General features: G+C 34.0%; 1 protein-coding gene across 2 annotated transcripts in view; it reads right to left on the reverse strand.

Annotated features, from left to right (window-relative positions):
* Positions 1 to 24682, reverse strand: part of LOC114335897 (cytochrome P450 306a1) — a 517964-nt gene that overhangs the window by 277353 nt on the left and 215929 nt on the right. For both annotated transcript variants that reach the window (XM_050649568.1, XM_050649570.1), the window contains exon 2: positions 23010 to 23042. In XM_050649568.1, coding sequence (XP_050505525.1) covers positions 23010 to 23042 — 33 coding nt within the window. The remainder of the gene's footprint in view (positions 1 to 23009; positions 23043 to 24682) is intronic.

Genomic DNA, 24682 nt, shown 5'->3' on the forward strand with positions numbered 1-24682 from the left:
TGAAGGCCTGCTTTTCGGCAACTGCTGTCCAGGAAATCAATGGGGATGTTCCAGATCGCCGATTTCAGTTGAACAGAGTAATGGAAGATTTATGTAATCAAGATCCAAGCTTCATTCATTAAAAGATCTTGTTTTGATGAAGCAACCTTCTGTTTACATAGAACAGGGAGTCAGCGAAACTGTAGCTATTGGAGTAAAGAGAATCCTCATTGGTTGACAATTCAGCACCCTCAAAAATTTAACGTGTGGGCAGGTATAGTCAAGGATAGAATTTTCTCTTCGATCAGCTTCTTAGGGGGAAATGTATGTACCTTGATATTTTGCTCTTACAGACATGTTCCAAATCGAACTGATCGAAAGTTTCCAAATGAAAACATAAATTATGGTTTCAGTAAGACGGTGCATCTCCGCACTTTGCACATCCTGTTCGTCGTCTTTTAAATATAGATTTTCCTAAGAGATTTATTAGTAGACAAGGAGAAATATAGTGGTCCCCAAGATCTCCAGATCTTACACCACTCGATTTCTTCTTATAGAGTTACTTAAAATCAAAAATTTGCGTCGATCGAATACAAAATTTACAAGTTTTAAAAATAAAATTAGATTTGAAATAATTGGAAATTAGAAATGAGTAATTGCACTTTCTCGCACTAGTGCCGCAGTCTGTAGGTACATATATGTCAAAATATAATTTAATAATAAAAATCAACGTGATTCGAGATTTGCCTCCAAAGTCGCCTATTTTCGAAAATATGTTGTCAACTACTGTATATTTCTCCATACGTTTCTATCTTGGGTCATACCAGTGTCAATTTTCACAGATGTGTCCTGCTTAAGCGTTTCCCATCAAGTCTGTTTTGGTTTTCCTTTAGTCATATGTGTGTGTTCTCTCTGTAATAAAAAAAGTTCTCCGATATTTGCTTCCATGATTATATTATTTCTTAGAATAACGTTTCTTGAATATTTTACAAATTTCTTCTTACGTATGCCAAGGCACATTTGTAATCGTTGAAGGATCTTATTGTCTTAAAGTACTCGCCGAATCATTTTTGCCAGCTTTTCTAACTTAAAAAGCAACGAAATCTTGTGATTACACTGATTATTTGAAAGCTTTTTATGCAAAAAAGCATACATTTTTTTTATTTAATAAAGGACGTCTTGTTAATACTCACCATGTTATTCTACAATAACTCGTCATGATTGAAATGTAGATCAAGGTTAGATAATTTATTATTATTAGAACAAGATCCAGCTATTTATATGTGTTATCTGGTCTTGCAAATGAACTGTTTGTAAAAATAAATTGCGAAAATCGATTTTATTTACTTGATTCACCACAAAAATATAGGTCGTCATTTTTGTAAATAGTGAAAACATTGTAATCTAATGCAAAAGAAAATTTTACTCATATTCATATTTTAATTTTATTCAGAAAACTCTATTTTGAAAACTTATTGTTTTTATTTTAATTTTCTTATTTTTACTTTCTTCGGCTCGTAAGTACTCTGTCTCTTAATACTTTTATTTGTTATTCTAAATACTTTTGTTTTAAAACAAAGATCTAAAAGAAGGAAATTAATAAGGCCAAAAGAGAATAGTGGAAAACTTTATGCGAAGAACTAGAAGAAGACATGTAGGGATGCCTATACCCGACACAATAGTCATAAAAACAATAAAAACGGAAATGCCTTATAGGTTGGAGGAAAATAGAAGATGGAGATGTCAATAAACCTCTCTCCTTCTCAGGATAAAGTTAAACTAGAAAAAACCACGTTAGAAGTTAGAAGATTCACCAATATATTTCACAATGGAGGAATGAAAAGAGGCAGGAGAAGCTTTAAAACTAGGGCTTCCAATCCCGCAGCCTGAGTTCAATCTCGGTATTTGCGGGACTACGAATTTTCAATCCCACGGGATCTCGGTATTTGCGGGATCCCGCATATTGAAAATAGTCATATTTATATAAGGCAAATAAAACAATAAATTAATAAACTAACTCCACATTTATTTAAGTGTTACTATTAGTATGAGATCAAAACTGTGTTTTCTTCACAAAAAAACACTAACAAATACTGAAAAAACAAAAAATCTATCTTCTTCAAAAAATACACCAACAAAATTTTAAAAATCAAACACACAAACCCATTTTGAACTGAAAAATAATTTAGTTTACTAATTTAGTTGCTATATCACTTAGCTGTAAGTTACTATTTTTTAGCTAAAGCTTTCAATAGGGCTTTTCATCGACTGTCATTTGTTTCGAGCTTCTGTCATATGTTGTATAATCTGTGTATAATATTAATATGCACGGATTATACGACATATGACAGAAGCTCGAAACAAATGACTGTGAACGAAAAGCCCTATTGAAAATGTTTGCAAAGGAAACAAAACATATTGGATGGTATGAATTAAAACGGAGTATAAACTCCGAGTACGTTCTCATGAGTATGAGCATAGAGTATAAGTTTATACTACATTTCATACGAATAAAAATATGTTGATGTGATGAGTTTATACACACCCACCGTACATAAAAGTAGATACTACCGCGTGTAGTATGTACTCCAAAATTTGGAGTATAAACTACATTCTCATTTTTATTCATACGAGCCAATATCTAAATCTAAACTGTCATCTGCCAAACTCCTGCATATTTTAGACACAATATAGCCAGCAGCAGAAAATGCCCTTTCGGCTTCCATACGTCGACGGTATTCCTTTTTAGGCTTTATATGTAAATGTAAGATATTTTCCCATCGACTCCCCAGATTCGTAGAGAGTCATGTCTATTTTAATAATGGACTTAAGTGTACTAGCTCGAGATGGCGACGGGCAAAGTAAATACATTATGTACATGCTGACGATATAGTTAACTCTAACCCATTTTGAACTGAAAAATAATTTAGTTTACTAATTTAGTTGCTATATCACTTAGCTGTAAGTTACTATTTTTTAGGTAAAGCTTTCAATAGGGCTTTTCATCGACTGTCATTTGTTTCGAGCTTCTGTTATATGTTGTATAATCTGTGTATAATATTAATATGCACGGATTATACGACATATATGACAGAAGCTCGAAACAAATGACTGTGAACGAAAAGCCCTATTGAAAATGTTTGCAAAGGAAACAAAACATATTGGATGGTATGAATTAAAACGGAGTATAAACTCCGAGTACGTTCTCATGAGTATGAGCATAGAGTATAAGTTTATACTACATTTCATACGAATAAAAATATGTTGATGTGATGAGTTTCTACACACCCACCGTACATAAAAGTAGATACTACCGCGTGTAGTATGTACTCCAAAATTTGGAGTATAAACTACATTCTCATTTTTATTCATACGAGCCAATATCTAAATCTAAACTGTCATCTGCCAAACTCCTGCATATTTTAGACACAATATAGCCAGCAGCAGAAAATGCCCTTTCGGCTTCCATACGTCGACGGTATTCCTTTTTAGGCTTTATATGTAAATGTAAGATATTTTCCCATCGACTCCCCAGATTCGTAGAGAGTCATGTCTATTTTAATAATGGACTTAAGTGTACTAGCTCGAGATGGCGACGGGCAAAGTAAATACATTATGTACATGCTGACGATATAGTTAACTCTAACTTCTGTTGCAATGTAAGATCAAGATCGGAACCCGATGATGGAACCTCTACATGACATTGTTTCTCACGTGTTTCTTACTTGATCAGCCTATTTGTCATCATTGCTCTCAGATGAATTTCAAAAGCTGAAGTTCATTCCCGTTACAAAATCATTAATTTCTTTTCAAAGTAAACTTTTCGGTGGGAGATGAAAAGTTTCATCGTCACACGACGCTTGGTAACTACGAGGCTTTTGGAGATAAATCAGTAGTGCAGTCACATTTCTACGCCGTTGTAAAATACGGCGCAAAGATAAAGCTAATTCTGAAGCTAACCTTGAATAATTTTTTTCCAGTTTTTTGATAATTTTGAGCGTAGCTACAGCAGTAATGTACGCTTTTTTCAGTCCCGCAAATCCCGCGGATCCCGCGCCTGTAATCCCGCATCACGTGGGATTGGGAAATGACGCGGGATCCCGCAATACCGAGATCTCGGTATTGCGGGATTGGAAGCCCTATTTAAAACCCAAAAAGTGGGCCCAAACTTAATGAAACCCAACTCAATAAAAATATTACTCAAACATACACCAGAAGTGTTATTGCCTATCTGTAACAATTTGCTAAGCAGACAAAAATTTTTAGATAAACCAAAATTAGCCAACCTAGTACTATTATTAAAGCTGGGAATATTAATGGAAAAGTAAACTCATTTAGAAAATACCCTACGAAATACTAATAAAAAACAGATTACAAAAGCCGTTGGATGAAAATAAACAAATATCAAAACAACATCAAAAATGAATAACCATTTTCAATTTCGTTGCAAAACGAAAATACAGCCGCATCATATTCTAGTCCAAACAGAGAATGCAGCAAGCACCTCTACCGGTTTCGAAACTTATTAGTCTCTCATCAGGAGGCACATGCTGTTCTCTCTGATCCGACCAAAACAAACCCCGGCGTGCAGTCACGGATTGCAACCAACGAAATGGCATAGATGCCCTAGCGGCAACTGCTAACACAAGACTAAGTTTTCAATCTAATGGCATGTAAAACAGCATAATGCTACTTTACATCCCACCAGACTGAAAACAAGGGGAAACTTCTCTGGTTACACCTCCGAGGCTTCTACAATTTGCAAGCCATAACGGATGCTGAGACTAAGGAAGATCAGGTAATTTTACAATTTATAATTCACGTCCCATCTGCTCAGCGCGGTAAAGTTCCAACGAGAATGGTTCCCTTCGTACTCCAATCAGAGTAAACATGTAAATCAAAAATGAATAATCATTTTCAATTTCGTTGCAAAACGAAAATACAGATGCATCATATTCTAGTCCAATCAGAGAGTGCAGCAAGCACCTCTACCAGAGAAGGTTCCCCTTGTTTTCAGTCTGGTGGGATGTAGAGTAGCTTTAACCCGCCAGTGGTCGCTATATGAGATTTTCTCTCACGGTTTCAGAAAATTGCGCACAACTTTTTTTTTGGAAAATTATACGCGCTGTAGTTCCTTCTAGTCTCTTAACTATCCTTTCTCGACAATCTAATAGACTCGTCCGCTCAGATAGTGACTCAGTTTACTTAGTATCACCATATATTGTGGAGTCAGTGCGCTTCATGTGAGAGATTCTCCCATCAAGCGACCACCGGCGTCACCAACTGTGTATAAAAATTAATTTTATTTTTCCCGTAAAACCTAAAATAATCCTTTTATGATGTAATAAAAGGCGCCGTGGATGTGTTCGATGATATGAAAATCCTATATTCTGTTTCACGGGTTAGTTGTAGATGGTCACTTACCATATATTTTCAATGTTAAATATTGGCGGCATCAATAGTTACATTTTATATAAAGATAATAATAATAAAACAGAAAAACGTCGTGTCTTTTTAACGCAAATGGCTTTATCGTTGATAAAACCTCATCTTTTTTGTAAAATTTTGTAAAGAAAGGCAAAAATTGGATATGTGAGAGAAAATCTCACGCGCGACCACTCGCGTAACAACCTACCTAGCGACCAATGCCGGGTTAATGCTATTTTACATGCCATTAGATTGAAAACTTAGTCTCTTATCAAAAGAACAGTTTGGATTACAAAAAGGAAAATCAGCAGTAGATATAATAAAATAGGTATTAGTTATGGCAATGCTAGATATTAAAAATGTCTTTAATACAGCAATTGTACCATGATAATCGAAAGAAAGACATGAAAATACCTACATAAACAAACATTATGTGTGACAATCTATCAAACAGAACAATAAAGGAAGCCATTGAAACATGGTTTGACTCACCGTCAGGAGTTCCTCAGGGATCGGTGTTAAGACCGATACTGAGGAACATCATGTACAACAGGGATTGGAGTTAAAGTGTGGAGAAGGGGTAAAAACAATCGCTTTTGCAGAAAATCTAGCTATTATATTCTTCTTTTTCTTCTTCTTCTTCTTCTTCTTCTTCTTCTTCTTCTTCTTCTTTTTGAGTAGATATAACTCTGTCTGTTTTTTTAACGTGCCTCCTGTAAGTTGTCGTTCCATCGTTTTCGTGGTCTTCCCACTAATCGTCTTCCTATTGGGAAACGGTCTCTCGCCATCTTTCCTACTCTATTTGTTGTATTTTGGCTTATGTAGTCATTAAATTCTACTCTTCTCTTTCATACCCAATTATTTATGGTCTCCACCTTGCATCTCCGTCGTATATCTACTTCTACTTCTAGCTCTGGCCCATAGTGTATTACCATCGATTTTTCGAAGGGTTTTTATCTCTGCTATTTCGAGCATTATTTTTGTCCTCTCTGTGCCAGGTCGTGTTTCTGCCGGGTATGTATTTGTCTGATAAATGTATGTATGAATGTATGTATTTCTCTGATGAATGTTTTGTAAATTTTGCCTTTCATTTCTTTTCTGATATGTTTGTGTTTCTATATTATTTTATTCAGGCAACCTACTGCTGTGTTTGCTCTATTCATTTCATCTTCCACTTCTTTTTCGAGCTATCCGTAGATATAATAGTGTGATGCCTAGATATTTAAACTCCATCACTTGTTCTATTATCTGACTCTGCAGCTCCAATTTACATATGATTGGATTTGCTGTTATAACCATGCATTTTGTCTTTTTTAGAAAAATTAGGATGTTAAATTTTCTGTTAGTTATATTAAATTGGTGCAGCATACGTTATCAATCACCTTCACTTTGAAATATGAGTACCTATCTACCTATTGCATCGTCTGCATAGCAGATTATTTTAAGTTGTTTTCTCCCATTTGGTAAGTTTTTTAGTTCTTACTTTTTTATTATTTCATCCATGATCAGGTTGGACAATAGAGGACTTAGCGAATCTCCCTATCTTATCTTCAATTGGGTTAGTTAGATCATCTTTTACTTTTATTGTGGTGTTCTGGTGGGTATTTTTGATCGTTTTAATTATTCCTAAAAGTACCTCTCTTGAGTACAATAAATGGGTAACGGTCTTTAATTTAACCCAATGCCAAAATTGGTAGGGGACAATCGGGAGAATTCATAGGGCAATTTGAACTTGGAGAAAGAAATGAGCGAGGAGACCGACTGAGTGAATTTGTGGCAGAAGAAGAGTTTGTGATTACTAACACTTACTTCAAACTCCCTTACAGAAGATTATATACATGGAAATCACCTCAGGACACTCCAGGGTGCATAGTGAGAAATCAAATAGATTACATCATGATTAATAAAAGATTCCGTAACAGCATAACATCAGTCAAGACATACCCAGGAGCTGATATCAAGTCAGACCATAACCCACTGATTGGCAATATTAAGCTCAGGCTAAAGAAGGTTAGACGTAGTGTCAATCCAAAATTCGATATCAGGCTATTAAAAGACCAAAACACAGAACAGAGTGTAAAACGGTATATACAGAACAACTTGAATACCTTTATTCAATCGGATGTAATGGACCAGGAGATAGAAAAGTTGCATACAGTTTCACAAGACATACGTGAGAAATTCCTCAAACCTCAAACCACCAAAAATAAAGAAGAAAAAGTGGATGACAAACGAGATTTTAGATATGATGGAAGAGAGGCGAAAGTCCAAAGATCAGGATATGTCATTATACAAAAGAATAGATAAAGAGATGAAAAAAGCAATTAGAATAGCTAAGGGTACACGACTAAGAGAACAGTGTGCGGAAATCCAGCAATTGCAACATAAACACGATTCATTCAATATGCACAAAAAAGTTAAAGAAGCTGCAGGCTTATACAAACCTAGAAGAGTTGGGTGTTTGGTAGATAACCAAGGCAAACCACTGTTATGTGTGGGAGAAAAACTAGACACGTGGAAGAAATATGTGGAAGTAACTTTTGCAGATGAAAGGCAGAATACCATTGAAGACACTGAATGCCAAACAGGACCCCCGATTAAGAAGTCACGTCAGCTATTAAAACAACTAAATATGGTAAAGCTGTAGGGCCTGACCAGTTTTATGTAGAATTCTTAAAACTTATGGATGAACAAGGAATAAAATGGATAACAACTGTATTCGACAAAATATGCGTAACTGGAAAAATACCCCAAAGTTGGTTAAAGTCGACCTTCGTAACTTTACCCAAAAAAGTAAATGCCAAAACATGTGAAGACTACAGAACAATTAGCCCAATGAGCCACTTACTCAAAACGTTTCTGAAAGTGATACACGGCAGAATATATAAAAAATGCGAAGAACAGATATCATGGACGCAGTTTGGATTCCGCGATGCTTTAGGCACCCGAGAGGCTCTATTCGCTGTCCAAGTGCTTATGCAAAGATGCAGGGATGTTGACTGTGACGTGTATATTTGTTTTATCGACTACAAAAAGGCGTTTGATAGAGTAAAACATGATAAACTCATAAACATCTTGAAAGAAGCGGGAGTAGATGATAGAGACTTGAGAATCATATATAATTTGTATTCCAACCAATCTGCCAATATTAAAGTGGATGACCAATTGACAGAGACAGTCTCCATAGATAGAGAAGTGAGGCAAGGATGCATCCTGTCCCCGGTGCTGTTTAATATATACTCTGAATGTATCTTCGAGCAAGCGCTGGGAGAACTGCAGGAAAGTGTATTAGTCAACGGAGTGCGTCTGAACAACATTAGATATGCCGACGACGCTGTAGTTTTTGCAGACAGTCTAGATGGTTTGCAAAGAATAATGTCGCGCATATCAGATATAAGTAGAGAATACGGACTTGATCTCAATACGAGAAAAACAAAGTACATGGTAGTCAGTAAGCGCGAAATATTAAATACACAGATTTTGGTTAGCCAACAACTAATTGACAGGGTCGACAGCTACACATACCTTGGTACCAACATAAACAGTCAGTGGGACCACTCAAGTGAAATAAAACAACGCATAGGAAAAGCAAGATCAGCGTTCATAATGATGAAGTCTCTTTTCAGAAGCCACGATTTACCTCTTGCTACCAAAATCTCTATCATCAGATGCTATGTATTTTCTACGTTATTATACGGAGTAGAGGCCTGGACACTTTCCGAGGCTTCTTTGAGAAAACTCGAGGCATTCGAGATGTGGAGTTACAGGCGCATTTTGAGAATTTCATGGGTGGATCGTGTGACTAATGTTGAGGTTCTACGTAGAATAGGCAAGGAATGCGAGATTATTAAGACAATCAAAGAGCGCAAACTAGAATATCTTGGCCATGTTATGAGGAATGAACAGAGATATGGCTTGTTGCAACTCATTCTTCAAGGCAAGGTATTTGGAAAGAGAGGACCAGGGAGAAGAAGAATATCTTGGCTTCATAACCTGAGAAAGTGGTTTAATACATCGACAACCGGACTATTCAGAATAGGAGCAAGCAAAGTTACGATAGCCATGCTGATCGCCAACATCCGGAACGGATAGGCACCTTAAGAAGAAGAATAATTTAACCCTGTCAAATACCTTCTTAAGGTAAGGTCCATAAAACATAAATATACCGGTTTGTTGTATTCTAATGATTTCTCTTGAACATGCCTCATTATAAATGGTAAGACCCCATTTTAACAGTCCCCGTTTCAGCGGTTCTCGATTCCACCGACCCTTTTCAGCAGTCCCCGGTTCAGCGGTACCCATTTCAGCAGTCCCCGTTTCGGCGGTTCTCGATTCCACCGACCCGTTTCAGCGGCGTTTGGTTCTGCAGCATGCCGTTTGAGAGGCATCGTTCAGAAAAATGAGTAAAAACAGGACCCTCTTGGGGACAGTAGTTTTAACAATAAAAAATGAACATATAAAATTATTTTTTCTTTTTTTATATGCATTTTTTCATCAGCTTTTCATTGAGCCTGCATACAAGCACAAAACATAAAAAATATCTAAGTTATTCTAATTGTTTATAAGCTAAAAAGTCAGGTCTTTTTCAAACAGTTTTTTTAATAACAATTTCAATAAAATGTTAAAAATTTTTTAATACGTCTTAAAATTAAAGTCTCAAATAATCGACTGCGATCTGCTAAATATCTCACAGAGTCACTGTAGGACAAGAACAGTTGTATAAACAATTGCTCTCTGGGATAAACAAATTGAATAACTTATAAACTATTTGGTCGATCTGGTTGAAATTTAGCACACTTAAATAACTCATTAATTGACATAATTTAAAGTCATTAAATTTTACGTCATTGTGCAAAAAATAAAGTTATTAATATTTATAATTTACTGCAAAAATGAGGGTTTTTGCAATTATCTCGGTCAATTGTTTATATATTACAATATGCTTACCACCAAATTAAAGAACTTTTTAAGATCTACATTTATTTGAAACATTTTTCTCTAAAATGTACAAGAAACGTTTTATAGTCAAAAAACTGCTTTTTTCATTCTTTGCAATTGTTTAAAAAAAAAGCAAAAACAGCTGTACGTCTTCACGGAATTATCATCAGTTATCCTTCATCTAACGTTTAAAACTTTGAAAACCCTGTAGAAAATTTTTACCTGAAATCGATTATTTTTTTCCCTATTAACTGGGGTATATACCAGATACTTAGATATTACCTGTATATTTTCAAACAAGAATAGGTTAAAATAATATCCTACAATAAAACTAATTACTTATCATTGTCATATTATTATTTTCTTATTGAGACCGCTCTATTGGGGACCGCGTTTATGGGGACCGCTGAATCGGTCACCGCTGAATCGGGGTACCGCTGAAACTGGGACCGCTGTATTGAGACCGCTCAATCGGGGACCGCGCTTATGGGGACCGCTGAATAGGAGTGACACCTTATAAATATAGCTTCGGTGCATGATCTTCCCGACCTAAAACCTTGTTGTTCTTCTGCTAATGTTATAATTTTATTCAGTTTGTTTGTTATCACTTTGGTTGTTAATGCTGTGTTTAATAAATAAACTAATAAATAAAGACGAAATACGCATTTCGTTTCTCCGTACGTTTCTCCGTACTTGACGAATGTATGGCAAATATCGTCGATTTGAAGAAATATTTGTCAGACAAAATGGTCCCTAATACTGTTCATTGCTTTTATGAAAGATTTAAATTCACATTTCACGTTTGCCGTTCGCTACTGGGGAGATTTCTCTCTATTCGAGAGAAATCTTTTCCTTTATTTCATAAAGATGTCGTACCTAGCGTACTCAAGTCGGTTTAGTTTATTAAACTACCTAGGCATATCGCATTTTATTTCACTCTGAACTAATCTAGGTGCTCCTGACGAGTCTTTGATATGAAGACGAAATACGTATAGGACACCGATGGTGTTCAGACTGAAATTTGCCAATAATTTTTCCATATAAGGAAAAATTATTGGCAAAGCTCGCAACATGAATTAAAGTATACAAGAATATTTGAAATGATGTTATGCAACCGCAGACACGTGTTTCTGACTGCTTATAGACGGAGAGGCAGGGCTGAAAAATCTATTGAACTTACTAAAGCTAGATTTTTCACAGTTGATTACTGTGAGTGTGTAGAGAAACATACTGCGGTCGGTGAAGCGAAACGTAGAACAGGGGTTACTGAGAGGGTATCAAAGTTGCTTTCCTACAAAGGTAATTATTTCCATTTACTAAGGCTGAAAATCAGTACACACATTCTAAATTAAATATAAATAAAAGTTATTATCGTCGGTCAGCTGTATGACGGGACAGAGCAGGTCGGTCCGCCCCAATAGTCGATTGAGGAAATGAAGCATTTTGGCTCGCAATTTTTTCGTCCAGCATGGATTTACTTGAAATTTTCACAGAAGGTAGGAAATAGTCCAAGGATCATTTTATATATCATGCCGCTATCATACGCTAAAATTTGGGGGGTGGTTACCACCCCATCTAAGGGGGTGGGAATTTTTTTTATTACATTTTAACCATGTAATTCGATGGAACATGTGATTCTAAGAAAAAAATGTTTTTTACATTTTCTTTGTAAAACTAATATTTTTCGAGTTATTCGCGCTTGAAAATTACAGTTTTTCGACGAAAAAATCGACTTTTTTTAAAGGGTTTTTTAAAAATACCTCGAAAAATATTCTATACATTTTTGGCGACAACCAGTTTCTTCAAAAACGATTTTGTAGGATTTTTAAAGAGCTATAAGACTGTGTAAATTAAATTCCGTAAGGTCCCTTAGTTTTTAATTGGGACGGGTTTAAAGGGCTCGAATAAGGGGGTGTTTGCTGGTAAATAGAGGTTTAAACAGCTATAACTGGCTAACTGTTTACTATAATGAAAATCTATGCAAAGGGTAATTTTAGTCATTAAAAAAGCTACAATTTAGTAATTTTTAATTTTTTTCGTATCTTCAATATTTTCGGAGATATTTTGAAGTAACAGGTGAAAAATACCAAATTGCAAAAAGTCAATTTTTGTTTAAACTCCAATTTTTCCAAAATTAGGCATTTTCAATGGGTCAAACACCTTGAGTGTATTGATAATATAAATATAAAAGGAACTACAGAAAGGTGAAGACCAATTTTAAATTAGGAAGGTAGTTAGGGGGATGTTTTCACTGATTTTTTCGTAGAGAAAAGCAGGTACCGACATTTTTTGATTATAAGTCGCTTAATTTTTATGCTAGAAACTTTTTATTATTTTTTTTGAACGGTCTAATTGTATACTTGAAAAAAGATTATTTAAGTTTTCCTCTAAAAATGCAAATTTTTCCCATTATTTGGCTTTGAATATTTCAAATTATGCATTTGAATAAAAAAGCTAACCTCTACCATGCCGTATCTCGGTTTATATTGGTCTTGAAGATATTATAAGAAAAGAATTTGATTTGTGTTACTAAAAGATACAATTTCGATTTCTACACTTTTTTGATTAAATGCATATTTTTCGAGGTATTCTCAAAAAACCGTCTAAAAAAGTCGGTTTTTTCGTCGAAAAACTGTTATTTTCAAGCGGGAATAACTCGAAAAATATTAGTTTTACGAAGAAAATGTAAAAAATATTTTTTCTTAGAATCACTTTTTCCATCGCATTATATGGGTAAAATGTAATAAAAATTTCCCACCCCCGAGATGGGGTGGCAACCACCCCAAGGTTTTAGCGTATGATAGCGGCATGATATATAAAATGATCCTTGGACTATTCCCTACCGTCTGTGAAAATATCAAGTAAATCCATGCTGGACGAAAAAATTGGGAGCCAAAATGCTTCATTTCCTCAATCGACTATTGGGGCCGACCGACCAGCTCTGTCCCGTCATACAGCTGACCGACTATAATAACTTTTATTTATATTTAATTTAGAACGTGTGTACTGATTTTCAGCGTTAGTAAATGGAAATAATTACCTTCGTAGGAAAGCAACTTTGATACCCTCTCAGTAACCCCTGTTCTACGTTTCGCTTGACCGACCGCAGTATGTTTCTCTACACACTCACAGTAATCAACTGTGAAAAATCTAGCTTTAGTAAATTCAAATAGATTTTTCAGCGCTGCCTCTTGGTCTATTAGTCGTCATCAGTAAGGTATAGCCAAGTTAGAAAAGGGTGTTTCTTAACTTGGAGAAGGATCACTACAGGAACAAGTGCGCAATTGTGGCAAAAATGTTAGAAGACCCTGTTGGATTCAGGGCTACAACTAACACAGCCATACTAAGGAGCTACCGCTACCTGAGGAAAGGAACGCCAAGATATTTAAAACATAAAGAAGGTATTAATGAATGCGAGTTCACAGTACAGGTATAGATAAGGAAAAATTATTGACAAAGCTCGCATGAATTAAAGAATACAAAAATATATGAAATGATGTTATGCAACCGCAGACACGTGCTTCTGACTACTTAGTCACCATCAGTACGGTATAACCAAGTTAGAAAAATGTATAATTTAACTTGGGGAACGATCACTACAGGAACAAGTGCCCAATTGTCGCAAAAAATGTTAAAAGACCCCATTGGATTCAGGGCTACAACTAACACAGCCACACTAAGGAGCTAACGCTACCTGAGGAAAGGAACTCCAAGATGTTTAAAACATAAAAAGGATGTTAATTAATGCGAGTTCACTGTAGTCTAGATAAGTAAAAATTATTGGCAAAGCTCGCAACATGAATTAAAGAATACAAAAATATATGAAATGATGTTATGCAACCGCAGACACGCGTTTCTGACTACTTAGTCGTCATCAGTACATTAGTCATTTTTGTGTATCTATTCTTTATACCATGCTGCGAGCTTTGCCAATAATTTTTCCTTATCGATACCTATACTGTGAACTTGCATTAATCAACATCCTTTTTATGGTTTAAACATCTTGACGTTCCTTTCCTCAGGTAGCGATAGCTCTTTAGTGTGGCTGCGTTAGTTGTAGCCCTGAATCCAACGGGGTCTTCTAATATTTTTGCCACAATTGAGCTCTTGTTCCTGTAGTGATCATTTCCCAAGTTAAATTACACCTTTTTCTAACTTGGCTATACCGTACTGGTGACGACTAAGTAGTCAGAAACACGTGTCTGCGGTTGCATAATATAATTTCATATATTTTTGTATTCTTTAATTATTGATGTTGCGAGATTTGCCAATAATTTTTCCTTATCTATACCTGTACTGTGAACTCGCAGTAGGTAACATTCTTTATAATAATATAATATAATCTTTATTCAATTGGATATGGTAATTGAGTCAATACTCGCAATCTTTAGTTTGTATTTTTATTAGTTGTTACATAATCGTGGGGCAACCGGTTTCGAGTCTTACAATATATGACTCATCATCAGGCCCAGTACAAAAAAGTCTTCTTAATACAAACTACAAGCTAAAAAACACAAAACGAGAGACATGTACACATATATATAAAACATAAAAACAACTTTGTCTTGGTTTTAATCACACACCATGAAGCCAAGCAACTGTGTAGTATTGAACTCAACCTTCCATAGTATGTAAAGATGAGACTTATTGTCATTGGGAGCGACCAATCTGATGAACATTGCTTGGTATATAATTTTAATATATATACTACCATCATTCCTCAACTAGTTAAGGGATGATGGAGTTCTGACAAGATAGTATGCGATCAAAAGACATAATATAAAGTTATTAGTAATTGGTATGTACTTACATAACAGCCATTGAAACTGTTCCACAGCTAAAGATGTACATGCAGTCACCAGCTCCCATAAGGATAGTAATCACCATAGCTCCCATAGTAATAGCTCCCATAAACATAATAACTGTACAACCTACAATATATCAGACCTGTAGTCGCCAGCTCCTCGAGGAAGTAGAAGACATGTCAATCAATAAATTTTGTGGGAAATCTAATAACACAACCTTAAAATATGACATAAAATAAAAAGTCTTGGCAACCAAAAAACTTTTTTAAAATTTGTGTATGTGGAATTTTTGTGAGTGTTGTCCCAATATTAAATTATTAAATATTTTTTAAATTTACTAAACATAAAACATATAAAAACAACGGCTAAGCCTGACAAAAAACAACTGTGAAGGATATAAAACACACATCTTTGGGAACATAAGAACTTTTCTTTTCCAAGTTCCACATTGAACACAACTTACAATATAAGAGACTAAAGGTTGTTTGATCGATCAACTATCCTTATGGGAGCTGGTGACTGCATGTACATCTTTAGCGGTGGAACAGTTTCAATGGCTGTTATGTAAGTACATACCAATTACTAATAACTTTATATTATGTCTTTTGATCGCATACTATCTTGTCAGAACTCCATCATCCCTTAACTAGTTGAGGAATGATGGTAGTATATATATTAAAATTATATACCAAGCAATTTTCATCAGATTGGTCGCTCCCAATGACAATAAGTCTCATCTTTACATACTATGGAAGGTTGAGTTCAATACTACACAGTTGCTTGGCTTCATGGTGTGTGATTAAAACCAAGACAAAGTTGTTTTTATGTTTTATATATATGTGTACATGTCTCTCGTTTTGTGTTTTTTAGCTTGTAGTTTGTATTGAGAAGACTTTTTTGTACTGGGCCTGATGATGAGTCATATATTGTAAGACTCGAAACCGGTTGCCCCACGATTATGTAACAACTAATAAAAATACAAACTAAAGATTGCGAGTATTGACTCAATTACCATATCCAATTGTATAATGGACTCGCATTGGCAACCCTTTCATCATAATCTTTATTATTTATTGTTCAAATATCGAAATTCGCTACATCTTGGACTGGACTATCAATTGCACACATGTACTTGGTAGACGGCCTAGGAACGTCACTGACCACACTGAACCTCTGCTTCGGCATGTGATTTGCATAAGAATCGTATCTAGATCGCAGGCCAACAACCCTTAGTGAATTCTTTTTTCATTTGCTTTCTTTTTTTATTTCTTGCCTTCGGAATTCCTTAGCGGGTAAAGAAAAAATGATATTTTTAAAAACAACGGTATGCATGTGAGTTGTAACAAAAGTGATATTTTACTTTTATACGTACAACAATCTAAATTTGCGGATATTGTGAATAAATAATTTTTTTCTGAAATAAAATATAATATGTACTTTAGAGTAAACTTAATTTTATTTGTTTTAAGGAAATGCTCAAAACGACCCTTGGACGAGAAAAGTGTGACCTTTGTCCTTATCCCAAAATGCTTATTATGATTAAATTTAAAAAAACTTACGTTGGAAAATAGTTATTTTCCTAACAAGTGCAGAAAGTCATACTTTTCCGCACGCGACTGCAGTTTGCCGAACGACGCGAAGCGGGTGTTCGGCAAGCAGTCGAGTGCGGAAAAGAGACTTTCTGCAAGAGTTAGGAACAATATTTTTTCTACGAGTCTTTAAAAAATGACCAAATCTTAATCAAATAATTTACTTAATATGAAAATACATACACAAGTTAATTCTTTGACCAAGGTTGTCAAAACCAAACTTTGAATATAATTAATTAGCATGACGACGATCTTGGTTTCCACGACGATGATTCAAAACGACTGTTATTGTCTACCGATTTGACTTTCGAATATTATGTCAAAATAATTTTCCGCAAATCGCCAGGAAATTTTGACATTCCTGTCAAAATTTCTTGAAGAAAAAGTCAGGACTTCCTTACTGTAAGGAAATGTCATTTCCTTACTGTAAGGAAATGATATTTCCGTACAGTTGTTAGTGTTCTACATAAATGAAAGAAAACACATTGCTATTAAAACCTTGTAAATTACGTTAATCATTAAATTTTCTTTATCTGGAGCTTCCTGGATAAATTTTTCAATTTCTTCCTTCGTTAAAATCTTAGATTTCTTTGCCCTATAACCTTGAGCTTGCCGTTTCAATAAAGAACGAAGTTTTGAGTATGTAGATATATCTACATTGTGTTTAAGTGCAAGGGTTGACTTCAGCATTGAATAATTGGCCCATAATGTTGAAGATTTCATCTTTAAACAAAGGTCTAGGAAGTATGCCATTACAACATTTTCTGAGAAAGAACTCGTATTTTTACTCATGCGATAATCCATAAAACGTCTGTATGCATTTTCGTACTTTTCTCTTGATTTCTTTGGCAATAATTCTAATGAAGCAGTATTCACTGCCTCAACCAGCTCTGGAGGAGTTCCAGGAATGGAAATTTCATCATCACTTATCATTTTACTTTCGAGAACACCAGCAATTAAATTTATAAGCGTCAAGTTTGACAATTCAACCTCAATACGTTTCCATAGTAACCCAAGTAATTTTATTAGGAATTTCAAAGCACCATTTATTTGGGAATAAAATTATCGCGTTTTTTTTAAATCAATCAATATCTGTCGAATTTTAAACGATTTGCGGAAAAATAGTATGTTTACCTTGTAGGAAAAGCCACATTCCTGGACTCTGTGTTGCTAAGTCTCGGCTTGCGCCTCGACTTAGCAATCTTCACAGTCGTCCAGGAATGTTAAGCTTTTCCTACCCGGTAAACAATGTACTATTTATTTCATCGAATTGTCAGTAGTAATTGCACAAGAGCTCTAAAGTTATTGAATTTTTCCCGAGTGACACTTTGACAGTTTTAATTTCACTAGTCGAAGGCGAGTGAAATTATGCCAAAGTGTCACGAGGGCAAAAATTCTATATTAATTTTAGAGATCGAGTGCAATTTATTGCGATTATTTCATGAATATAACTGTTCAAAACCAAAATTTTGTTGTAATTTATTTATGTAAGCAGAAATTAATACTGTTAAACACACAGTTGATATAAAATATTTTACGGTTGAAAGTCATCACTTTTATAACTTTTAAAACATTAATTGTCATTAATATCACTGAATGTATTTTTTCGTAGCAACGAAGGGCATCTGACGTAATATACTTGACGACGGGATATTATCAAAAATTATCACCTTAATTTGCATTTCTGTAGCTTTCTATTGGTCAGAATCTCCTATGAATGAAATAATCAGTAGTAATTGCACAGGAGCTCTAAAATGATTGAATTTTTCCCGAGTGACACTTTGACAGTTTTAATTTCACGAGCCGAAGGCGAGTGAAATTATGTCAAAAGTGTCACGAGGGCAAAAATTCTATATTAATTTTAGAGATCGAGTGCAATTTGTTGCGATTATTTCATGAATAAAACTGTTCAAAACCAAAATTTTATTGTAATTTATTTATGTAAGTACAAATTAGTACAATTAAACACACATTTGTTATACATATTTTACGGTTGAAGGTCATCACTTTTATAATTTTTAAAACATTAATTGTCATTAATGTCACTGGATGTATTTTTTCGTAGCAACGAAGGGCATCTGACGTAATATACTTGACGATGGGAAATTATCAAAAATTATCAATTTAATTTAGATTTCTGTAGCTTTCTATTGGTTAGAATCTCCTATGAACGAAATAATCGCGTTAATTTCATTAAAACAGGAACCAATAAGATACATTTGAAATAAAATAGTAAATAATATCTAAATATTAGTTTATTGCATGTATCATAATTATTTTAGGGCCATATTAAAATATCTACACGCGTGCGGAAAAGTAAAACGCGTGCGGAAAAGTAAAACGCATGCGGAAAAGTGAAACTTTCTAAACTAAAACGCATGCGCGAAAGTAGACATTTTTGCACGCTCGTAGAAAATAGTTATTTTCCTAACTAGTGCGGAAAGTCATACTTTCACGCACGAGACTGCCGTTGCCCGTTCGAGCAAGCACTCGAGTGCGGGGAAGACACTGTCCGCATTAGTTAGGAACAATATTTTTTCTAAGGCCGTACGTTTGAAAAAAAGCCACAAAAAATAGAGTTATATCAATTTTTATTTAGAAGTGAAAATACACAAATAAATTCTTTGACAAGGTTGTCAAAACCAAACTTTCAATATAATGGGTTACCACGACGACGATATTGGTTTGCATGACGACTATTCAAAACCATTGTAATTTTCTACTGAACCTTTTAAATGTTATGTCAAAATAATTTTATTTCATCGAACTATTGCGTTAATTTCATTAAAACACGAACACAATAAGATAAATTTGAAATAAATTAGTAAATAATATCTAAATATTAAAATAAAAATGTATACCATTTTTATTCATTCAGTTGCGGTGCGAAACCAAAACTGTCTTAATTTTTACTCAGATCAGAGAGTGCAGCCAGCACTCTTATCGACGATTTCACCTCTTTTTAGAGGTTCATCAGAGACTGCATAGGCTGCTTTTCTCTGGCCCAGGTAAAAATCTTCGACATATCCATCTCCCACCGCAACTGACGAGATGGTAGTAGGTGCCTAGCGGCATCTGCTAAATAAAAGGCTAAGTTTTTCAACCTAATAAAAATATTTGTAAATTAAATATTTTTAAAAGATTTTTAATTGAAAAACTTTATTGGTCCATTTCTTGGTGACAACCTCCAAGGCTTCTACAATATGCAAGCCAAATGGATGCTGCAGTGAAGACTAAAGGGAAGGAATTCTACACTATGCAATTCACAGGAGATGGATATGTCGAAGATTTTTACCTGGGCCAGAGAAATGCAGCCTATGCAGTCTCTGATGAACCTCTAACAAGAGATGAAATCGTCGATAAGAGTGCTGGCTGCAATCTCTGATCTGAGTAAAAATTAAGACAGTTTTGGTTTCGCACCGCAACTGAATGAATAAAAATGGTATACATTTTTATTTTCATATTAGTATTACTCCTATAGAGTAACTAGGTCCATTTTCCGTTGGAACTTTACCACGCTGCAGACGGGGGTTGTGAATTGCATAGTGTAGAATTCCTTCCCTTTAGTCTTCACTGCAGCATCCATTTGGCTTGCATATTGTAGAAGCCTTGGAGGTTGTCACCAAGAAATAGGCCAATAAAGTTTTTCAATTAAAAATCTTTTAAAAATATTTAATTTACAAATATTTTTATTAGGTTGAAAAACTTAGTCTTTCATCTAAATATTAGTTTATTGCATGTATTATAATATATTATAATGCCATATTACAAGGTATTTTACTTTCCCGCACACCGTGCGGGAAAATTTACTTTCACGCACGCCGTGAAAGTGGCTCTTTTAGCACGGCCGTAGAAAAAATGTTTTTTATAATTATAACAAAAAGGTCTAGCCCGATCAAGGAATGCAAAACTTAACGAAAACCTCCAAAAAAATAAAGGACGGATGAAAATTTGGGAATAGCTTTTAAAATTCTCTATTATTATATAAGAAAAAGTTTACAATTCTACATCCCCTTTTACAAAAATGGAGGGGAATACACCCCTCTCGGGGGTGAAAATATACTTCAAAATAAGTCCGGAATTGGATAAAATAACTAATTTTAAGCAACTTTTGTTCTATAGACTTTTGACTAAGACAATACTTTTCTAGTTATTTGCAAGTGAATATGTTCATTTTTAACAAAAAAAATAGTGCTTTTGGACGGTTTTTCGCAAATAACTCAAAAAGTATTCTTAGTAAAAAAGCTTATAAAAAAGTGAAATAAATATTCGTACGCATGAAGTCTGTTGACCCGGTAGAGGCAGAGTTGTAGCCAATGAGGAGTAGGTCCTTCTTCGTCAAATTTCAAATCGAATATTTCGACGTGAAATAACCAAAAAACAGAGCAATTTTCAGGGAAAATTAATTACAACTTTTTTAAAGTGTTTAAAAAAAGGTTTATTTTTGTTTTTTTTTTAAGAACTTCTAACATTAAAAATAAGTCAGTTACGCTCAAAATATTGTTGGTCCCTTTTATTTTTTGGTATAAAAATCTCGAAAATCACCCCCTAATTAGCATCCCAAATAAATTTAATCGTTACCGCTACACACCTTACTTTTCTTATGTATTCTTTATATGATCTGTAAGTTTCATCGGTTTAAAGTGCTTCTTTTTGAAAATGCTGTAGTTAAAATGGCTTGAACAAGTCACTAATCACGAGTGTATGCAAATTTTGAACAGTCATAGCATAACCAATTTTTGTCTACCAGGAAAACAAAAAAATACAAAATAAATACAAATAAATACAAAATATAAATTACAAAATAATCAGAAAAGCAAAACGCACATTTTATTACTGTTTGAGATTTTTGGTATGACTAATATTTTTTAAGTTATTTTAAAAAAAGAAAAAGGAATTTTTTTCAAAATCAGAAATTTTTTTTATTTTATAACCAATTTTTTTCAAAACTGAACAGTTTGAAGCAATTAAACTTATAGATCATTATAAAGAATACACAAACAAAGTAACTTGTGAAGCGGTAACGATTCATTTTATTTGGGATGGTAATTAGGGGGTGATTTTCGTGATTTGTTTTTACCAAAATATAAAAGGGAGCAACAATATTTTGAGCGTAACTCACTTACTTTTAATGCTAGAAGTTAAAAAAAAAACAAAAATAAACCTTTTTTTAAACACTTTAAAAAAGTTCTAACGAGTTTTCCCCGAAAAGTTCTCCGTTTTCTGGTTATTTCACTTTGAAATATTCGATTTGGAATTGGACGAATAAGGACCTACTTTTCATTAGTTACAACTCAGCTTCTACTGGGTATACAGACCTCATGTGTACACCATTCTTTTCACTATTTATAAGCTATATTTGTACTAATATCTTTTTCAAAAAAAATACTTACTTTTTGAGTTATTTGCGAAAAACCGTCGAAAAACATGTTTTTCTATGGATGCTATACAATGTGCAACTTCTCTCACTACTTACATACCTACATTCAAAATTAACAATTTCTCAGGCAGTGAGAAAAGTCGGCCATTGTAGTGAGAAATATTTTTTCTCACGGGTTCACCGCCGGTTTACATACATATGATCGCCATTTCCATGGTAACATGCACAATACAAACACAATTATTTTTGTCAAACAAAATGTGTTCAGACTTGTCAAAACTTATCAAAAATTACCTTTTAAGACTGTTCAACTGTGAATTATAATTTTAAATAAATAAAGTATATAAATATTAAGAATATTAAATACCTATGTGTATATATATATATTTTATTTCAATTTAGGCATATAATATACCTAAAAGCACCTAAATTATTTAATTTTGAAGTTTGAACTCTTCACAAAAACGCATCCATAGAAAAAGTACAGTGTACAACACGAGATAAAATGACATATTTCTCTCTTGTTGTACAATATACTATTTTTATTGTTAAAAATGAATGTATTCACTCGCAAATAACTCAGAAAGTATTGACTTGGTGAAAAAACTCTATAGAACAAAAGTTGCTTAGAATTAGTCATTTTATCTAATTACGGACTTATTTTGAATGTATATTTTTTACCCCCGAGAATTCCCCTCCATTTTTGTAAGTGGAGGGGGTGTCGAATTGTCAACTTTTTGTTATATAATAATAGACAATTTCAGCTACCTATTCCCAAATTTTCATCCTTCCTTTATTTTTTTTTTGGGTCAGATTGTTCTTAGATCAGGCTAGTCAGTCAGTCTTAAATAATCTTACAGCAAAATTTAAAAACAAAAAAGCTAGACTTACTGCTTCCTTCGTTTCTGGCTGCATGGACGAATTCTAAAGCAGAAAAAAAAATAATTTTAAGGAATGATATAATGAATATTATTGTATCATAAGTCATGATAAGAAAAAACCTTCTTTGAAGATATTACAATGTAATTCTAGTGTCCAGGCTTCTTTTTGTTTTAAATAAAACGCAAAAATTAAAAATTAATAAAAAGTGTAGAGAACTAAAAGTAGTAGAGAACTAATAGTAAACTTTAAATACATGTATGTTAATCATTTGATACGACCATTAATATTATTTTTCTACAACCGTGTTAAAAATGCAATTTTTAGCACTCCATAGGAGCGTTAATTTAATAATTATTAATAAATAAAAGGAGCGTATTTTTTTTCAATCTATTTCGCATAGAAAAAAAGATCTAGTGTTCATTCGATGTACACTATATTGGGAGATAATGCGAGAAAGGCGCAAGAAACATTTTTATAAATAACGTTGAAAAACTCCTGATACAAAAATAAAAAACCGCCAAAACGCCGTAAAAATTAGTGGCGCATACAATATTCCAGCTACAAAAGAACTGATATGAATATTACGTTGCGCGAAAATGTATTTTCATTTTGATGGAAAATAAAATTAGTTTTATTTTAAAAGATGTTTCATAATATTTGCTAAATCTGAAGCAAAACGCGCCTCAAACGTGCTTCAAAATACAAACTGTATCAAAGTTACTATTTTGTGGCGCGTTTTACTTCAAATTTAGCAAATATTATGGAAACATCTTTTAAAATAAAACTAGAATTTAATTTTCCATCAAAATGAAAATACATTTTCGCGAAACGTAATATCATATCAGTTCTTTTGTAGTTGGAATATTGTATGCGCCACTCATTTTTACGGCGTTTAGCGGATTTTTATTCTTGTATGGTACAGTGGAGTATTTAATAAAAAACTGGATTTATAAATTTGTTACAAAGGCTAACAAAGGTAACAATATATAACAAGTTTCAATTCTTTAATAAACTGACGTAGTGTAAAAGAAAAGAAAATAAGGTAAAATATAGATTAAATTTGTTAGGGCGTAAAGATCCATGGATCCCCAGGATATGCTCCCAGCTTACATTCATTTCAAGGTGAAAAATGTATTAGATTTAAGCCTGTTCTTCTTCATGTGCTCTCTCCTCAACGGAGGTTGGCGACCATCAACTGGAATTCCTCTATATATTGTGGTGCTCCTCTGTAATGATGGTTATCAGTGGCTTTCCTGATATTGAGCCATTGGCGTAAGTTTCGCAGCCAAGAGAACCTATAATGATAAATGACTGCCAGCATTAATTTTGGTTCATTTAGTTCACAAGTACACTTGATATCCAGCAACGGGGAGACGTCGATGAAACTTTAAACCCCAAAGACGGAATAAGCAGGTAATAGATTAACCTAAGAAGAGAAATTGACCACAGGATACAGGCTGGTTTATTTAACTGGAAGACTGTGATGAAACTGAAAGGAAAGATATACGGTGAAGTGTAGCCTGTAAAGAAGATTCAGGAAAAGAAGATAGAGTTAGCTGAAATGAAAATGTTACGGTTGATATTAGAAGGGACAGGATCAGGAATGAATTGACTAGGGAAAGAGCCAGGGTAACTAGAGTCGTGAAAAAGATTCAAGAAGATAGAGACTGCACTGATTAGGT

Source organism: Diabrotica virgifera, chromosome 4 (assembly GCF_917563875.1).
Source record: "Diabrotica virgifera virgifera chromosome 4, PGI_DIABVI_V3a".
Taxonomy (NCBI): domain Eukaryota; kingdom Metazoa; phylum Arthropoda; class Insecta; order Coleoptera; family Chrysomelidae; genus Diabrotica; species Diabrotica virgifera.